The sequence below is a fragment of the Trachurus japonicus genome, chromosome 20, assembly GCF_045865225.1.
Source record: "Trachurus japonicus isolate A0001 chromosome 20, Traja_1.0".
Classification (NCBI taxonomy): Eukaryota; Metazoa; Chordata; class Actinopteri; order Carangiformes; family Carangidae; genus Trachurus; species Trachurus japonicus.
Window position 1 is genome coordinate 8,796,521 of NC_140926.1, and position 18,615 is coordinate 8,815,135.

General features: G+C 41.3%; 2 protein-coding genes across 3 annotated transcripts; one reads left to right on the forward strand and one right to left on the reverse strand.

The window, feature by feature from the left end:
• Positions 1-13: 13 nt before the first annotated feature.
• On the reverse strand, positions 14-4,668 carry slc35d4 (solute carrier family 35 member D4). Of its 2 annotated transcripts, none has more exons than XM_085763429.1 (15): positions 4,425-4,668; positions 3,844-3,890; positions 3,488-3,565; positions 3,313-3,394; positions 3,148-3,225; positions 2,977-3,002; positions 2,753-2,804; positions 2,588-2,633; positions 2,163-2,208; positions 2,032-2,067; positions 1,519-1,553; positions 1,341-1,410; positions 691-784; positions 464-528; positions 14-278 (listed from the first exon to the last, which is right to left on the reverse strand). In XM_085763429.1, the coding sequence occupies exons 1-15, from the start codon at positions 4,494-4,496 to the stop codon at positions 215-217; spliced, it is 891 nt and encodes a 296-aa protein (XP_085619555.1). In that variant the 5' UTR covers positions 4,497-4,668; the 3' UTR covers positions 14-214. The 2 variants fall into 2 exon arrangements, with proteins under 2 accessions (XP_085619555.1, XP_085619553.1); XM_085763427.1 differs by having other exon boundaries at positions 2,977-3,005.
• A 962-nt stretch (positions 4,669-5,630) lies between these two features.
• nsmaf (neutral sphingomyelinase (N-SMase) activation associated factor) lies at positions 5,631-18,556 on the forward strand. The gene is made up of 31 exons (XM_085762589.1): positions 5,631-5,785; positions 7,836-7,922; positions 8,595-8,673; positions 8,922-8,983; positions 9,277-9,313; positions 9,544-9,594; positions 9,830-9,901; positions 9,991-10,038; positions 10,132-10,184; positions 10,269-10,398; positions 10,502-10,573; positions 10,660-10,768; positions 11,109-11,285; positions 11,649-11,728; positions 11,814-11,904; positions 12,429-12,492; positions 12,679-12,730; positions 13,169-13,289; positions 13,398-13,529; positions 13,610-13,652; positions 13,822-13,988; positions 14,514-14,625; positions 14,916-14,974; positions 15,128-15,195; positions 15,293-15,360; positions 15,467-15,590; positions 15,870-15,950; positions 16,354-16,504; positions 17,003-17,105; positions 17,259-17,368; positions 17,997-18,556. Exons 1-31 carry the CDS (start codon positions 5,748-5,750, stop codon positions 18,089-18,091), a joined length of 2,736 nt encoding a protein of 911 aa, XP_085618715.1. The 5' UTR covers positions 5,631-5,747; the 3' UTR covers positions 18,092-18,556.
• Positions 18,557-18,615: the final 59 nt, after the last annotated feature.

Below are 18,615 nucleotides of genomic sequence, written 5' to 3' on the forward strand. Positions count from 1 at the left end.
AAAGGCTTGATGTCAAAACTAAATTCAGTCTTTTATTCAGTCCATCAGTTCACCTGTGACATTAGAGTACAATGAAAAGACGTTATGTATACTAAGATAAATTCATTTGGTCAGCATGTTATCAGAGTTAACATGGGATTAGAAAAATATAGTAGTAGTATAAAAACTCTTTATAGAAAAAGAAATCTCTTTATGAAATGCACGTCGTGGTTTGTTATATCCGAGGTTCCCTGTCTGAATACAACAGCAGCGCCTCCCCAACGTGACTGACGACCACACTGGAACCAAAATAGCAGTATTAATATAACACATAATAAAGAGTTTGATAATGAAAAGTGAAGATATCACAAAGTTACATTTAAAAACACTCTTTCATATGAGAAAAAGTCAATAAATTAAGGTTGAATATGAAGTCTGAACAGTGACATTGCTACATAGGGGTAAAAACAGCTGAGCCACTCACCACATCAGACATTGGACATTAAAGTCCATGGGGAAAATGACGGGTGAGAGGAACATGGCAGTAACCTGGGAATAAATGATTACAGAACATAAATGCTCCATTTTACCTACTACCTGTTTTGTTACAACACTGATGCTTCAGTTATTAGTAACAACTCTGATTGGTAAGTGTGCGATTCTATGATCAATGTCGTAACTAAATATGGGGAAATGATGTAACAAACGCACCTTAGACAAAAAAATCCAGATCCCAAAGTGCTCGAGGGACAATCCACTTTTCAGTTTCACTGTGGCCAAGAGCAGCAAGAAGCCCAGCAGAGCACTGTGGAGGAAGACACAGCTCATCAAAGGTTTGGCACGAAACTAAAACTGTTTAAATGTACATACTGTATTTACGTATTCTGGGAGGAAGTGTTAGATCCTTACAGATTTCAAATTCAGAAGAATTACGTGTATGGAAATTTTCCATAAACACAAAGAGACATTTGTGGTTTTAAGCACCAAAAATCACCTCAGTGTAGTTTCACATCTAGACTTATCGCCAACGCTTTAGTATCAACTCAAAAATTAACTTTACAAATTAGTACAACATGTGTCGACCACAGCAGGTTATAAATAGTTCACCTCTTCACCTCTATGACTTCACATTGGGAGTCTGGGCTCTTTATCAAATGACAAATGGCACCTAAAATATTTTCTATTTTGATCCTGTACAATGTGCTCTGTGCTGTGATTCACATTAACGTAGGAGGGTGTTTGTGTTGAGCTGCACAGAAACAGTCTCAGTGTTGAACCCTGGAGGATGTGATTGTGTGTATTAACAGTAAACACTGTTTTGTTTTCTGGTGAATTTAAGGAGAAACCCAACCAGAAAATACCTGGCGCAGCAGCCACCGTGAAACGTGTGAGACTGAAGGGAGGGGAACTCCATGGCTCCCATGAGTTCACCTATGGAGAAACAAAGGTACAATATAACATGATGAGAGTTACACAATACACAATAGATACATTTGTAAAGTAAAAAGAGAAACGATTACAGCTTTATGTTCTCAGTACCTGTTGGATGAGCAGCCACAGCCAGCAGCAGCACACTGTTGATTACAGACAGAAGCTTTAATTCATTACTTTCATTATTGTCATTATTGATTCATTATTAATTATTGAGCTTAAATTTCATTATAACAAAATATGAAGCTGCATTTGGTGTTAATATCATGTTGTAATCTACACAAATGGAAGATAACTCACTCATTAAAAAGAACATTTAAGGTTATTATGAATATTTTCTTAAGATGATTCCAATTTAGATGAAACAGTAAATTCCTGATTCCTGTATGTTGTCTTGTGCAGAAAATATATGAATATTCTTGTCAACATTGACTTGTGCTTCAACTACAGGGCAGAAATGCATGTTGCATCAGGTTTTTATGTGATTACAGTTATGAAATGTCTGGGCGTCCCTGCTCAAACTGCTGCCCCCGGATGCGCTTATGTTTCTTTATATGAAGTGAAGCTTTAACTATATAAAAACACTTAATATTCATATGATTTAGAACAGTTTGTTCTTACCTGAACACGTAATTGATGCACTGCTGTTCAAGGTCACTAGAATAAAAAAGAGTGAGTCAGTTTGTCAAGTCTGAGCTGAGACACTGAGCTTTGCGTGAGAGAAGGAACAGATGACGAACACACTCACTTACCCCAAGTTACTGGGCTTGCGGTGAACTTGAAACACTCTGTACGCACCTGAAACATCCATCAGGACATGTCAGGCTTCAGACTGAAATATTGCATGGTCATCTTATTTGATTTTCTATTGTCTTTGGTTTTTGTAGTTTTTACATTTGTTCTATTAGTTTCATCATTTTTACTCCCCGTGTGCTGCAATACCTCAAACTGTATTGGCACTCTCATCAGTCACTTGTATTGTTTTGACCTGCACTAATCTGTATGAAAGCTGGACTGAAATGGAAGTTTTTCAATGAATCAAGTGAATCTACACTTTTCAGAATAAATCTTTATTCTTCCGACACGGATATAAAACTCTTTACCAATTGTTAAGAAGCATGGCCGCATCAAACCACTCTATCGAATGCAACATCTCCACTGTGACTGGTTAACTTACCAACACAGAGCAGATGACCAGCCGCCCACAGGTAACCTCTGTTAAACTACAAAAAACACAAACGAGTGAAGAAGAGAGTAGATTAAAAGCAGAAAATGAGCAAAAAAGACAGGGATTTCTATTCCCAAGAATTAATTCATTATTTAATTATAATGTTTTGATTACCCGAGGATCATACAGGGGGAGGTTGAGGGCTGAAAACAGCATGAGACATATGCTGAAGGAAGAAAAAGAAGAAACCTTTTACGTTTTATCATAATAATCCACATCATATCTGATTATTATACCTCATTGCTTTGCATGTAGGTAGGTTTCATTAAACTATCATCACAAGATTCACAACCTCTGCAGCTTCTGGGTAATTGCCAAAATAAAAAAATGTCACCAACCTGATCAGTTTGAGCCACTGCGTCTTCTGCTGGTGAAGAGAGAGATGAGAGTGACATGTCAGAGCAGTGCGCACTCACACTACAGTAGCTGTAGCCAAGGTCATCTGCCTCCATTAGCTTCCCATGAATCACTATACACAGAGTGCAGCAGCCGGAGATGCACACACTCACCTCTCTGTAGACAGCCTTCAGGATTATGTAACTGACAACATGAGATGAATTCTGCAGGGTGAAGAAATAAGGGATGTCCTGCACAGAGAGAGGAAGCAGACGACGTCCTTCAGAGTGAAGTTAATGAGACTGACATTATTAAATATTGGAGGTTATATGACGTACGATGCGTGATAAGGCCCTGGATCCGGCGTATATGTTTCCCACAAACAGGAGGGAGGCGGGGAGCCAGGGCAGAGCGGCCGATCTGGAACACAACATTGACATTAAAATATATCAACATATATAACAAAACCTTTAAATAATCATGTGTGTTTGCAGTGGTAGTCTGTAAAGATACCTGGTGATGCGGCTCATCTCCACCCATCCCAGCTTCCCAAAGAGTAGCAGAAGAACACCGCCAATAAATGTCTGCCATCTGGACACATGCATTTTTGTTGTATTAGTGAAACTTTAACAATGGATTGATTTACACAATGCACACAGGAAGTTTAACACTAACCAAGACGCACATTTATAATAATAATCCTAATGTTTGACATACATTTCCCTGTTTTCTGTCACTTTAAAGACAAAAATCATTTAACTTATTTTGTTGATTATTAAAATAATCACTAATAGCCCTTATCTGCTGGTGCATGTGTTAGATTGGAGCCTTATTAACCAGGAAATAACCTTTGACCTTTGACTACTCACCCTTGGAATAAGGTTGGATACGTAAACTTTAACACAGACAGGACAAACTGCAAAGAGAGAAAAAAAAAGTGAAGTTAAACTCTTGTTTACATAACTTTCAGAAACTAGCTTCATGGCCTATTCTTACTGGATGATGTGTCAATGTCATTAATTATTGATTGGCTGCACTTGAGCACCTCTTTTGCTGGTGTTAGTTTTCTACTTCCTGCTGCAGTTTCCTTCCAAAATAAGAGTGGAGGCGTGCTGCATTCACGTGCACGCCTGACCAGTAATAAAACATAAAGGCTTTTTAAACCATGTTCACCTCATGGTTATGATTGATGATGAGGGTTTAATAGTAAATGTTCCAGGATTTTCCAGCACTGATCACCGTGAACTCTTCTTCCTCCTGCACACAAGTTTAAACAGACTCTCTCTGTGTGTCCTCACTGTCCTGGTTGGACGAGGAGTGAAATAAGTGAAATATTGCCTTTATGCATGAAGCTCTGGATGTGATGAGCGCCTCACAGCCTTTAGATCAACCCTGTTTGTCTGATCCCAGTCCGCTAAGCCCTCTCTCTCTCTCTCTCTCTCTATCTCACCTTGTTGGTGAAGTGGGACACAACGAAGACGAAGCTGAAGGCGAGGCCGCTCATGTGTCTCCTCCACTGCATGTTGAGCTGCCGGCGGCCTGCAGCGGGGACATGGCCCCAGCCCACGCAACACTAAGCGATCGACATGAAGCTTGTTTCAAACTAACACAAACGTTTCCAGATCGAAACTTCCCTCATCCTCCCGGTGACACGTCAAGACGTCGCCTAACAAAGATCGTCTATACCGGGGATCCTCCTCCTCCTCCTCCTCCTCTTTCTCCTCTTCCTCTTCCCCCACGTTGCGCGCTACGCAGCAGGAAGCAAAGATCACCACATGGGTTTATAAAAAAAAAAGAAGGAGGGAACTGCGCTGCCTGAGGGGGGCCCAGACCTGCAGGACAGGACCCCTCAAGACCTTTAGGTCTGACCACAAACCTGCAGGGATCTTCAGATCTCCAGTTCTCCAAAAGGTGCACAGTGCAGGTACTAGGTCTCTGCAGGTGTCAAAACAAACACATTCATGTATGCATGTGTTAAGTTGGTTGCATTAGAAAATAATAAAGACAACCAGAAAAAAATAATATAAATACATTAATATAACATGTTTCAGTGGGCTGACATGGACCACAGAGGCTGATGGAGCCAAACAGATGTAACAGACATTTATCAGATAATCAATGAAACTCTGATCAGCTACTCTGATAATCATATTTTTCAAACAAAGGTGTAAATAATATTTATTTTTAAAAAGATGTTATTCTTTTAATGCTGTCTCTCTATATTAATAAAAAAGGGCATTTGAACTTAAATTGAAATCAAATAGCCTACTATAATGAATATACCTGGCTAGGCCTATGTGTTTGTGCTTTAGGATGAGTTAATCTAAGACATCATCCATGATACTGATAATAAAAAATCCAAAAGTGATCATATTGCTGAGTCAGAGAAATTAAAAACAATATTTTTTTTCTAGCACTTGTGGATATTTAGAATAGGCCAAAGAGATCTGATAGACCTACACTCTTGATGTATCAGTCATAATAACAAAATATACTTCTACATATAATGATTTAATATTATAATTTCGTAATACACTTTCAAAACTGTGTCACTGTCATTCTTTAAAAACCTAAACCATGTGTATTTTGGACCTGGTGGTGTCAGAGCTACGTGTCGCTCTGCAGCGCCGGTACCCCAAACCAGAGTCAGAGTGAGGCCTCCGCGTGAAATCTTTGTGCAGTCACGTGGTTTCCTGTGGGTTTCCGTGTTTACAGATATCCAACTGCGGCTGCTGGTCGGAGTTCAGTTTGTGAAGAGGACACTTGAGCGGCTATGGCCTTTTTAAAGACGCCAGAACGGACTAAAGAAAGGTCAGTGATGCTCCACCTTGTCCGTACCTGTCTGTACCCCACACCGGGGGGCTGGTTCCGCGTGTCGGTGTGTGTCTGTCGGTGTGTTGTGTTGTTGTGTTGTGTTGTGTAGAGTCTCCGGTAACGTTAACGCCAGACTGGGCCACTCAGCTAATGAGAGCTGCGCTGTCAGCTGTGTGATGCGCTGCTGTGACTGATGCGGGATCAGCCAGCGGGGCTCAGTCCGCACAGTGGCCGCGTTCTGGAGCTCCAGACCCGGGTCAAAGCCTCCAGGTTTCCCCGGGGGGAGACTCTTTATAAACAAGCTCTTCTATGTGGAGGAGTAAGGGAGCAGAAACATCCAACTACAACCAGGTTAACTTCATTAATGTATCAAAGATGTTGTTGGGCCCTGACAGTGTATTGTTTATGTTATTTGGTAACAATGGTGACAAGCTCGTTGCTTTAAGCTGCTTTTCAAAGTAAAAGTATCAAAAGTGTAGGCCTACTTGTTTCCCCTAAGATGTTGACAAAGGCTTCAGGAAACATCATTTTTCACTGTTTTTCTGGCATTTAAAAAAACAAAAAAAACAACATATTTATTATAAATATCTTATGTATTGATATTGAAGATAATTGCAGACAGTGAGCATTAAGTCATTAGTCTTTTAGCATTGGGGGCCACAGGATGGAGGATAGAGAACATGTTACTGTTGATAGGCAACTGACTGACCACTGACTGTATTATTTGTCAGTGGTGCAACTTTATATGAAATAGAAATTATAAGAAGTAAACCTGGGGTATTTGGGGCTCTGTTTTATTGGTTTTTTTTGTTGCCCACTATTTGTTAATGTATCCCCACAGTCATTTTATCGACCTAAGTGCACAATGGAGCACTCAGCAGAACATAAATGGAAAAGAACTGGACTACAATGAATTGCTTATGAATCCAAATATAACAAAAGCGAGGGGCTTAGTCCTTAAGAGCTTTTGAATTATCTTTAATGTGTTCGTCTTGATATAATTTGTGCCACAAACACTGGAAACAGAGGAAATTACCTGGAAAAAACCTTAAATCTGGTTCTCCCTGAAATCAGAGTGATGATGCATTCACTGCTTCAGAAACTGAAACGACGCTTTCCTTGGTAAACAGCCGATGATCAAACCTGCAGATCCAGTAGAGCTCACACAACATGTGTGAGCGAGCTGTACATTTTTTACTTTCACCACTGAACACAAGCCCTTTTACTTTTATCATTTCACACTCCAGCTTCACACACACACACACACACACACACACATGTAGGGTGACCAGATCCTAACTCACCAAATGTGTGGGACAATGTGAGACTCCAATGCATCGAGATTAAGTTGAAAATAACTTTTTTAGTTTAAATAAACTTTCTATTCTGCCTCTTTTCATTTCCTTCAACTTTCTCGAGTTGTCTCACATAAGGAAACATTAACATGAAGCTTTCTTGAGTTCTTCTCAAGTTAACACAGCTTAACTATGTACAGGCAGTCAAGGTTTTCTTTGCCGTGGTCGTTGTCTACCTTTCCTCTCTGCCGTTTTTTTTGTTTGTTTGTTTGTTTTTGTTGTTCGTGGGCGCGCCCTAAACCTGCATTAAAGTTCCACCTTAGTTTGATTGAGATTCATGTCAATCAACAAAGCCTGACGTCTGGCCACCCTACACATGTAACCAACAGTTTCCAGTCGGTGTTTTTCAGCTGCTTGTTATTCTACTGCTGCACTGATGCAGAAAAGCCTCTGACTCCTCCTGTAACAGCATCAGGCTCATGATGCATCATTTTCTGGCAGCAGACGCCTGAGATCCCGTATCATCTTTCACTCTAAGCTCTCTTCTCCATTGCCTACATTACCCATAATGCACATCGAAACAGTGACATCACCTGAGGGCTATTTACGGGGCTTCACTCAGCAGCAAATCTGGGTTCCTCTTTTAAATAACTTTTAATAACCACAAGTGTTGATCCCCTGTGTTCAACAGGTTGTCGTCACCATGCAGCTGTTTCACATCATCTCACTCCTCTGTTGTTATTTCTACCCAGATTCTCTCTGCTGTTACTGGACCTGGAGGAGTATTACTTTGAGCAGCACACTGCAAACCATGTGACGAGCACTTCAAAAAAAGAGAGGTAAAGCTTCATGACATTGAACGCCTCACTATAAATGACTTTATAAGGCTGGATGCAGACAGTGGATGGCTCCTGTGTCCCTAAAACACCCACAGCCTCATAATCAGCGGCTGCCTGTACAGTAGCATCTTTATGATTTTATTATACTCCCTTTCTTTTTAAGAGCTCATGGTAGTTATCTTGGCTTGTAAGCTGCAGGTGTTCAAACATCATGTCATCCTGTTATGGAGGCTTGAGCAAACTAAGGAAACCCATAAATCTCTCAGAACAAGGTTATTTTCACAGTTTAGTTTTATTGTTACATAAAAAGTGAGAGCGATACGACGGAGATATTGATCTGAAAAGAGGAGAAAGTGGTTCACAAACGTCAGGTCCCTTTATGAAACTCACTGTGACATCCTCACCCAATAGATTTTATATTGTAACGCTAGTGCATCGGTTCAATATTAACCGTGTTCCTCCTGTGAGTGCACAGTATTTCACTCTGTGCGCAGCATGTGGTTGCTCTTTAGAGCACAAAGCCAGACCACAGCAAAATGTAGACATAGAAAAGGGTTGACTTTCTTTTTCGGACTTCTCCAAAGTGGCTGTTAATTTGCATGATTTCCTGAAAACTATTTCCTTTTTTTCTTTGCGTTGCAATTGTAAAGACCTATCAACTTTTTCTTCCAGAAAAACCAGGGGCTCATTCAAAGTCTGTTCCAGATCTGTCATTTTTGACCCAGAGGACCTCACAGAGCCGATTATAAAGGTTTGTGTTACTAACTTTTGTTTGTTCTTTTTAACTTTTGCCATCACAGATTTAGTTTTTTAAGTAATAAAGTTGTGATAAGTTGTGGATAATAGGAGTAAAATGTGCATGTGGAGGACATCTTCTCGTGCAGAGCTTAAAATATCTGAACTAACTGTTCATACAGCGGTCAGTGGTGGTGTTTGCAGTGTGTGTCTGTTTTTCCTCTGGACGCAGTGACCAGGTCTGTAATTTTGGTTTTTGTGCAGATTCCTCTTCGAGACTGTAAGAAGATCGAGTTTGTGGAGGGAGAGAACAACCCTTTCAATGAGTGCGTCTGCTTTCAGCTCCACTACACTCAGTGTTTGCTTAGTTTTGTCAAACTGGTTCCATCACTTTGAAAAGTCACGCAAATATTCAATTTACCTGGAGAGACGAACATCACAGATGAGTGGTCACACTGTGTCTGACCTGCTCTTTAGATTTGATGTTGGTGATGTCATTCACTGTTTTTAAGCAGAATCCCAAAATACATTACATACTAATATTTACTATATATTAGTATGTAACTAATATATAACTAATATATTAATATTTTTTCCATATTGTGTGTTTTGCTCACAGGCCGAGGCCACCAGTCATCTCTATTACCTGTGGGCAGGTGAGCATTCATTACCATGGAGATGTCATATTGTATTTCAGTGCATGTTAAATCATCTGCTGTTTATTATTATGGCTGTTTTCATTGATTTATTTTAAATGAAAGCACTTTGACCTACATCTCTTGGATGAAAAGTGCTCTATAAATAAAGATTACCATTATTAATAAATGTTTAAATCAGTTTTTGTCCGTTAATAATTGTAAAAATCCCATTTTCACTTTATTTCCAGGTTATTTACATCAAAGAGAGTAACGTGATCGCTCCGTATAGAAATGAGAGGGTGAGTCTCTGCTGATGTTCACAGCTGTTTAACACTGTCCCTGGTGATCCAGAAGTTATTATACAATGTGTTAAACCGCCAGAAAGCTATATTTAAAAATCATAAGCTCCTCCATGTCGAATCTAATCAGTGTAATTACATCTACATTAAGCTCTCCGATGACTTTCCTGCAACCAAACAGATGTTCACGTCCTCAGACACAGGCTGTAACGAACGTCTCTCGTTGCTTTGACAGGGATCAACGAAAATCGTGTTTCAGCTGGAGGTCTGCAGTAAAACAGAAGACGTTGTTCAGACATTACTTCAGGTAGGTGACTCCTCTTCCAGCGCCGTCGTCTGCTGCCGAGCCTGTGTTTGATAAAAAACTGTCACACTCTGTCTCCATCTCTCCTGTAGCTTCACAGAGCTTCCTGTCTGGAGAAACTGGGAGACCAGACTGCGATGGTGAGTCACTTCCAGCACACAGCTCATATACTGTTGCTTCCTTTTGGTTTATAATTGTGTTTCTCACACATATTCCTTCCTGTGTATTTGCAGATTGAAGCTAATTTGCAGTCACGGCTGGCGAGGACGTCGTTCGACAAAAACTGGTGCGTTGAAGTTGACTTCCTGTGTAGTTTAGTTTCCGTCATACTTGTATCTGTGCGTGACGGTTGTGTGTCTTTGCCGTGAAGCTTTCAGAACGTGGCGGAGAAGCCTCACATGGAGTGCGCCGTGGAGATGGTCATGCCTCTGGTGTCCAACCCAGGCCACGTCTGCATCACCGACGAAAGCCTGTACTTCCAGCCTCTGAACGGATACCCGGTGAGCGGAGCATGGGATCTAAGGGTGTGTTTGTCCTGTGATACCTGCAGGTCATAGATGAGTCGTCATTAATTCACTTTTACTTTTCATCTGTTCATGTCAGGAACACGTGATTCAAATCAAGCTGCACAGAGTCAGGAGAATCTACAAAAGACGGCACGGCCTCAGACCTCTGGTGAGCGACGACAGCACAGTTGGTTTATACACAGAGCAGGATGATTATTATACGAGTTAATTTACGTTTGTTCACATCTCGTCCAGGGTCTGGAGGTTTTCTGCACAGAGAACGACTTCTGCTCCGACATCTACCTGAAGTTTTACAACTCAGCAGACAGAGATGAGATCTACTACTACATCGCCACCTTCCTTGGTGAGAGAAACGCTGAGCCAGTGAATCCAGTGATGATCTACTTCCCTAAAAACTGCAGATTAATGACTCAAGATGCTGAGGAATAAATCTCAAAATGAGCTAGGGTGCTGCTTTTTTCTAAACTTGAATTATTACAGCAGCAAGAAAAAGTGGTAATTTATGTATGAACTTAATGTGTGTGTATAAAATATGGTCAGATCTTTATCTACTGTGCAGCAACATAGACAAAAAATAGTTCTTCCACTTTGAAATTAAAATTCAGGCGAAAACTCTGTTGGCCACAAGAAAATATTTCATTAAAAAAGTGTCCTGCTCTTCTTCTTCTTCTTCTTCTCCTCAGAGAACCACATGACGGAGCACACAGCAGAGAGCTACATGCTGCAGTGGCAGCGCGGCCACCTCAGTAACTACCAGTATCTCCTGCACCTCAACAACTTGGCTGACCGCAGCTGCAACGACCTCTCCCAGTATCCCATCTTCCCCTGGGTGATCGACGACTACGCCAGCTCACAGTTAGGTGGGTCAAAGGTCAACAGGCCACGACATCAAAACCTCACCTCTCATTGCAACTTATCACTATCATGAAAATTATTCTACACAAAGGAAAATGATTACATGCATCTCTTTTACAAATTATAATTTTTTTTTGTTTGTTGTCCCTTTATTTTCAAAGTCTTATTTCATTATTATATACATGTAGCCTATTGCTCCTTTCTCTTATTACCTATTCATTATCCCTAATATTATTATTATTTGTTTATTTTATTTTCTATTATTTTTACTGTGACTATTACCATATTCTATACCATATTGTATACAAAATTATTGTGAAAAGCCCACTCAGCAAAGGTTTGTTCTGTGTGTGTGTGTGACCTCGTAGATCTGACGAACGCCGACACCTTCAGGGACCTGAGCAAACCCGTTGGAGCCCTGAACAAAGAGCGCCTGGACCGACTGCTGGTGAGACTCTCCGTCTACTGTTGTCGCCTTGTTTTCCAAACTGAGTGTCCTCTTGGTAACCATAGAGATGCTCTTTGGTCCACAGGCTCGCTACAGAGGAATGCCCGAACCTCGCTTCATGTACGGCAGTCACTACTCGTCTCCGGGCTACGTCCTGTTCTACCTGGTCAGAGTCGGTAAGTCACACTAACTCAGTGACTGAAACATTTCACATTAGATGTAAACGGCTGTTAATTATGTTGTTGTTCAGATGTTGGATAATGAAAGATGGAAGAAAATTATGATCCTCCAACAATTAAATCAAGAGATCAATGATGGAATGAGCCAAACAGTCTCGTATTGACTCTATCTGTCGACCATCTTTAGACTAATTACTCAAACAGGAGGTTTGGCCTTTTCTCTTTCTCTTGTTTTAAAGGTTTTTAGCAACAGAAAATCTTTCAATATGCTGCAGCCTTTACTGTTTCCAATAAAACACAAATACAAATAGAAAATCCACATTGTACATTTGTTTTTGAAACTTCCTGTTAAAACAAAACTGAGAAAAATAGTTGAACAAGCTTCAATCAGACAGGTTTTTATCTCCAGAGCAGTTTGACTAAGTTACGTGATGTTTTATATGATTATTTATTTGTTTATTTATCTGTTTAATCACTCTGTTGTGTGGTTTTATTTATCTTGAACTGTATCCACTCTGCAGCTCCAGATCACATGCTGTGTCTGCAGAATGGCCGCTATGACCACGCAGATCGCATGTTTAACAGGTAAGAGATCCTCTTCATCACTCAGGCTCCTTCACTGAGCTGTGTCTCTTCTCAAACCTCCTATAAATAAAAACCAATCACAAATCAATAAGCACATCAGTTTATTTTTGATCAACTGAACTTTAAGAATCGTAATAAATGACTGAAATATTGATCATATACCATCAAATGTTTGTTTTGCTACAGTGTAGGAGAAACTTGGAAGAACTGTTTAGAGGGAGCGACCGACTTTAAAGAGGTAACATCCTGATCGTGTGATTTTATTGATTTCATTCTCTTGATGAACATTTGCACTGAATATTCTCTCAAGAAACGTGTCATGGCAGAAATCTACAAAATTATTCAAAATTATTCAACTTGACCTAAAGAAAATCTAGGTTACCTATCTGAATTAAACATCTAAACTTTGAATATGATTGGATTCAGATTTTAGTTTTGTGTATGAACGAACTGTCAAAAGTCAAGACCTTTAGAAAACACTGTTTACCCGTCACTCCAGACTTGACAGAGCAATTATCACACAGATTTCACACAAACAGTTGATTTGTGTGCGACTCTGGTTGAACCTGGATGAGACCTAAAACCGGTGTGAGTGACAGTGAGAGGCAGACAGACAGACAGACAGACGGGGTGACAGAGAGGTCTCGTCTCATTGTTGTGTATTTTTGTCGTGCAGCTGATCCCAGAGTTTTATGGAACCGACTGCAGCTTCCTGGAAAACAGGCTGAGTCTGGATTTGGGCAGGAGGCAGAACGGCTGCTTGGTCGGGGAAGTGGTTCTCCCACAGTGGGCCTCAGGTAACGTCAGCTGGATCCAGTGTCATGACGTCTCTTTGCTGCTTTTTCTTTATTAATCGGTGATTATTACTGATATGAGTGTATGTATTTATTCTGTCGTGATTCCAGATGCCAGTGACTTCCTTCAGAAGCACAGAACGGCGCTGGAGAGTCAGTTTGTGTCGGAGCATCTCCACGAGTGGATCGACCTGGTGTTCGGCTACAAACAGAGAGGCAGTGAAGCTGTGGCCGCTCACAACGGTAAAACACAGAAGCTGCTGTGAACGTCACACCCACTGAGAACAAACACACTCACACACATCTGTCTCGTTGTGTTTCAGTGTTTCACCCTCTGACCTACGAAGGCAGCATCGACTGTGACAGGTATCAATAGAAAACACTTCCAGCGTCGAGTGTCTCACAATCTTCACAAAATTTCTTTTGGATCATTTACCAAACATCTCCATCTCCATCTCCATCTCCATCTCCATCTCCATCTCCATCTCCATCTCCATCTCCATCTCCATCTCCATCTCCATCTGCGCCCGCGCAGCATCGAGGACCCTGACGAGAGGATCGCCATGTTGACCCAGATCCTGGAGTTCGGTCAGACGCCCACGCAGCTGTTCAGCAGCCCCCACCCTCAGAGGATCACACCACGCTTTCACAACATCACCCGAAGCTCCAGCTTCACGTCGCCCAGCAGCGACCTGTCTCCAGGTAACACACACACACACACCTGAAAGTTTTCCATGTCACTGCTGCCAAGTACTGCTCTTGATGGGAATCATCTAATCTGTTGTAAATAATATTATAAATATAATAAATGGGTAACACTTCATAATAAGTACACACTATTAAGCATTAGTTAAGCATTAATAAATACTGAATTCTTCATTTATAACGCATGAATACTCATTAGTATGTAGTTTATAAATAGTTAGTGCTTATCAATGATGAGTAAAACATTTTTAACTGTTTATAAACTACATACTAATGAGTATCCATGTGTTATAAATGATGAACTCAGTATTTAATGCATAACTAATGCTTAATAGTGTGTACTTATTATAAAGTGTTACCAATAAATGTAAAATGTTCAATTAGAAAAGTGCTTTGAGATGATGAATTTAAGATTAATATGTTTGAATCAGAAAGAGACGGTTGTTATTTCCCTGATGTTCTCTCCAACATGTGTCTCCACATGTTCCTCCAGCTGTTTGTTTGTTGTCGTTTGTCCTTCAGCTTCTCCGAGCGAGGACTCGTCCTTTGAGGACCTGACCGAGGAGAGCAGGAAGCTGGCCTGGACCAACATGGGCAACCTGACACTCGTCTCCAGTCACAAGATCCACAAAGAGTAAGTCAGAAGGACGTCAAGACAAGTTAACAGTAGTGATGAAATGAAAACTCTGGTTCAGATTTGAGGAAGTGCGAAGAAATCAAAGAGGCAGCTGCAGAGTTTTTAAATAGTGAGTGTAAGGACAGGTGGCTGCTGGGAAACTACTGAGTCCAGGTTAGAAAAACAAGACAAAGCCACCTGGAGATGTTTTCTCTCCTTCATCTCAGCTTTGCCTTCAGTTGACTACAACAGTAAGGCTGCTACATGAATGAATGAACCCTCTTCCCTCCATGTGTTGTGGTAAACAGGGCTGTGACGGGCGTCGCTGTGACCCGAGATGGAGCATCTATTTTCTCCACATCCCAAGGTCTGAACACGAATCTTCAGTCTCAAATGTAGATTATTAGTCAGAGGGAATTTTGTGCATTAAAATAAATGTAAAATAAAGCCGAGGTCCAAAACGTTGAAGTACAGAAGCAGTTTGACCTGAGGTAACAGTGGATCTGTTCTCCGTCTTCAGACTCGACACTGAAGATGTTCTCCAAGGAGCTGAAGGAGTTCCAGAGGAGCATGTCCTTCTCCAACATGGTACGCAGCTCTTCACTTACCTGTTCACCGTCTCTCCTTGTGCTCCCGATTGTGCTCTGACAGACTTTCTCCACCTCGCTCTTATTTTTTTCTCCAGGCCTTGTCTTCCTGCCTGATGCTGGCAGACGGTAAAACTGTGGCTTGTTCTTCATGGGACAACAACGTGTATGTGCAGTGTGTACACACACACACACACACACATGTTGCACATCTGGTGTGGTGGCTCAGGCGAGTTATTTTCTCCTTCTGACTGAATATTTTTTGTCCCCAGGTATTTCTACTCCGTCCCGTACGGCAGGCGGCAGGACACGCTGATGGGCCACGACGACGCCGTCAGTGAGATGTGTTGGTTTGACGAGCGGCTGTTCACAGCGTCCTGGGACTCAACTGTCAAGGTAACAGAGTTTTTAAGATGATTCTGTGATATGTGACGTATTATTAGTCCAGTTTTTATCTTCGTTTAACTTTCTACTTTAGCATATAATAAGCCCAAATTAATTCCTATTTGTCCAATATAAATGCATACTCATAGTAATTATAAAAGTGGAATAAATATATTGTTTTGATCGTCTAGTTTGAAAGTCCTGGAGCTTATTTGACTTTTGTTTTTAACTTTTTTTTAAAAATACTGTGGTTTTCTGAATGAGGCCTGTAAGTTGTTATTTTTCTCCCAGGTTTGGCACTGTGCGTCTGACGGCTCCAGTCACAAGAGATCCCAGTTTGAGCTGCTGGCTGAACTGGAACATGAGGCCGGGGTGAGTGAGGACATTAACTTGTCTTAAAAGTGTGTATGTATCCAACAATTTAAAATACAAACAACAAAAAACAGTGGCTAAGGTAACACTTTGTTATGTTGTAAGTTTTTCCTGATCATGTGGTATTATAATGATGATGTTTTCTGAATTTGTAGCATGTTTATGTCCTTGTGTGTGCCTTCTTAAGTCGCAGTGTGTTGAGTTCTCAAAGCCACTGTAGTTTAGTGTTGATTAAATTATAGATTCATTTCAGTCGTGGGTAATGTCACATGTTTTCACAAATCCACTCAAAATTGTTAAAACCAAATCATGCTCAGAGACGAAGATGCTGTCGCCACTGGAGATCACAGATCATATATACACTAAGTTATGTCCCTGTCTCCCTGTGTGTGTCCATGTCCAGGTGAACACCATAGGTCTGAATCCGGCCGGGACTCTGCTGGTTTCTGGCTCTAAAGACGGCACCGTCACAATCTGGGACACCGGCAGCTATGAATACCTGCAGCAAATCCAGTGCCACACAGGAACCATCCACCACACAGCTTTCAGTCCTGGTATGTGTTTGTCCATGATTCAGCTTGATGTGAAACAGTGTGTGTGGCTCTGAAAGAGGTATGCCTCTGCAGAAATCCTTCTAAAAGACTAATTACATGACTGCACACTGCTCTGTGTTCGCCCTGGAAGGTATCCAGTTCAATAAAAGAGCTCCTTGATTGGATCAGTGGATTTCATCAGAGCCCTCAAGCGGCCTCTCAGTCGGAGGAAAAGAACATTTGCCTTGAAAGGTCAATAGAGCACAGTAACTGGTTCTGCATTGCTCTTTAAGCACCTTATTGTTTTTGTACCTACAAAGCACTTTAATGCTTTGAAGTGCTGGCAGTGGTTAGATTAGTTTTCTGGCTTGGTTCGGTCAGGTCTTAACTTCCAAAACAGAGAAACTGGGATATGAGTTCCTGTTCTAACTCCCACACTCTCCTGGCAAACAAACAGAGGACCTGGACCCTGTTACAGATGTTGACTTTAATGACTTCCATCATGTTTTTCCTCCTCAGATAGTCGACATGTTCTCAGCGTCGGTGCCGACTCCTGCATGAAGGTCATCGATGTCCAGACGGGGATGGTGATCTCAAGTGTGAAAGCCGAGGAGGAGCAGAGGTGCGATCGCTTTGGATTTAAACCTGAGCATCACACATTAAGCTTGACTCAATCATTATTGAACTTTCCTAGCTTTTAAATTTGACTCAGGGCCAAGTTTGGAGGAGATGAGCTCAGTCCTCCGTGTGTGTGTGTGTGTGTGTGTGTCTCCAGGTGTTTCTGCTGGGACGGGAACTCGGTCCTGTGTGGGGGACGGTCTGGAGACCTCCTGCTGTGGGACCTGCTCAGCAACACGGTCACCAAGAGGATCCCTGCACACTCAGGTACCTCAACTACACGGCTTTGCGGTTTCTGTCCTATGACAGCAATCCACTTGTTGCCAGGGTAAATAACCATGGTAACTGACTCTTAACCTGCTCCGGTGCAGGTTAATTTCAGAGGATCAGATAAAAAGCTGTCAACAACTGACAGTTACTATTCCTACAGGATCCAAGCAGGGACAAAAGAGAGACAACTAATTATGACCAGGAGACATTTTTTATAAATTAGGGGAATCTAAAGTTTTGCTCATATTAGCATAATAAACTGTAAAGCAAAGTTTATTGTGATAAATAAATGTGTAATGACCATTATATCTTAATTTTAATTGAACATATATTCTTAAATCCTATGGTGTCTTTGGTCCCAGGTGTGTGTTTCCTCTTGCAACCCTCCTACCTGCCTGTTCATCAAGTTTTGATATGAGTGAATGAGGCTAGATTAGATTTTCTGCATGTTTTCGAAAATTATTATTGTTATAATAACTGAAGCTTGAGCCAAGTTACTGCAACAAACATGATCTGTGACCAAATCTGCTCCATGATGCAGTAGAAACAACTTTGATAACGTTTTAGAAGTTTTACTCTACTTGTCCTACTTGAGTAAAAAGGAAACTGTTCCTCTCTGCACCAGGTGCCGTCACGGCCATGTGGATGAACGACCTGTGCAACACGGTGATCACGGGCGGAGAGGACCGACAGATCATCTTCTGGAAGCTGCAGAGTTAAACGGCCGTTTGTGCACAAAGACTCGACACAGTGAAATAAACTGAGCAGCACGGTCGGTCCGAGCTTCCTGCAGAGGAGCCGACCGTGGACAGAGACTCACGACGCGGCCGCAAAGAGCTGGAGATGTCTGACTGTATCCCAGAGCGACGGCCGGAGTCTCTCTCAACTGTTCTCAAACTGACGGCCGCAAACAGTCACGTTAGTCACCTGTGCTATTTTGCATATTGAGAGAAAATGTCCAATTGCAGTTTTGTGCATGAGAACAGGAAGCTAAAGTGTACATGCCTTTTTTTATTACCTATTCTATGTGTGTTTTATTTTTCGTCATTTATTGTTTGCTATGTGTCAAGTTGCAGTTTCTTTTTTTAAACAAGTGATCATGTGTCTGCAGCTTTACACGTATTTTATCCTGTGAAGTGTCAGAGCTTCAGGCTGCTCAGGTGTTTAAACGCTTACCTCTACAAATACTCCTCTTCTGGTAGTTTGACAAGCTGCAGATTCTTACTGACAGATGTTTTTTTTTA

Bases quoted from the DNA above. Each gene is read 5' to 3' on its own strand.
- slc35d4 (XM_085763427.1), bottom strand. From the start codon at position 4,496: ATGCAGTGGAGGAGACACATGAGCGGCCTCGCCTTCAGCTTCGTCTTC. The intron at 3,226-3,312 runs GTACGTCATATA...CTCTCTGTGCAG, and splicing joins CCAGGGCCTTATCACGCATC to GACATCCCTTATTTCTTCAC. The intron at 1,554-2,031 runs GTAAGAACAAAC...TGTAATCAACAG, and splicing joins TGCATCAATTACGTGTTCAG to TGTGCTGCTGCTGGCTGTGG.
- nsmaf (XM_085762589.1), top strand. From the start codon at position 5,748: ATGGCCTTTTTAAAGACGCCAGAACGGACTAAAGAAAG. The intron at 13,653-13,821 runs GTATCAATAGAA...GCGCCCGCGCAG, and splicing joins GGCAGCATCGACTGTGACAG to CATCGAGGACCCTGACGAGA. The intron at 13,989-14,513 runs GTAACACACACA...TTTGTCCTTCAG, and splicing joins CAGCAGCGACCTGTCTCCAG to CTTCTCCGAGCGAGGACTCG.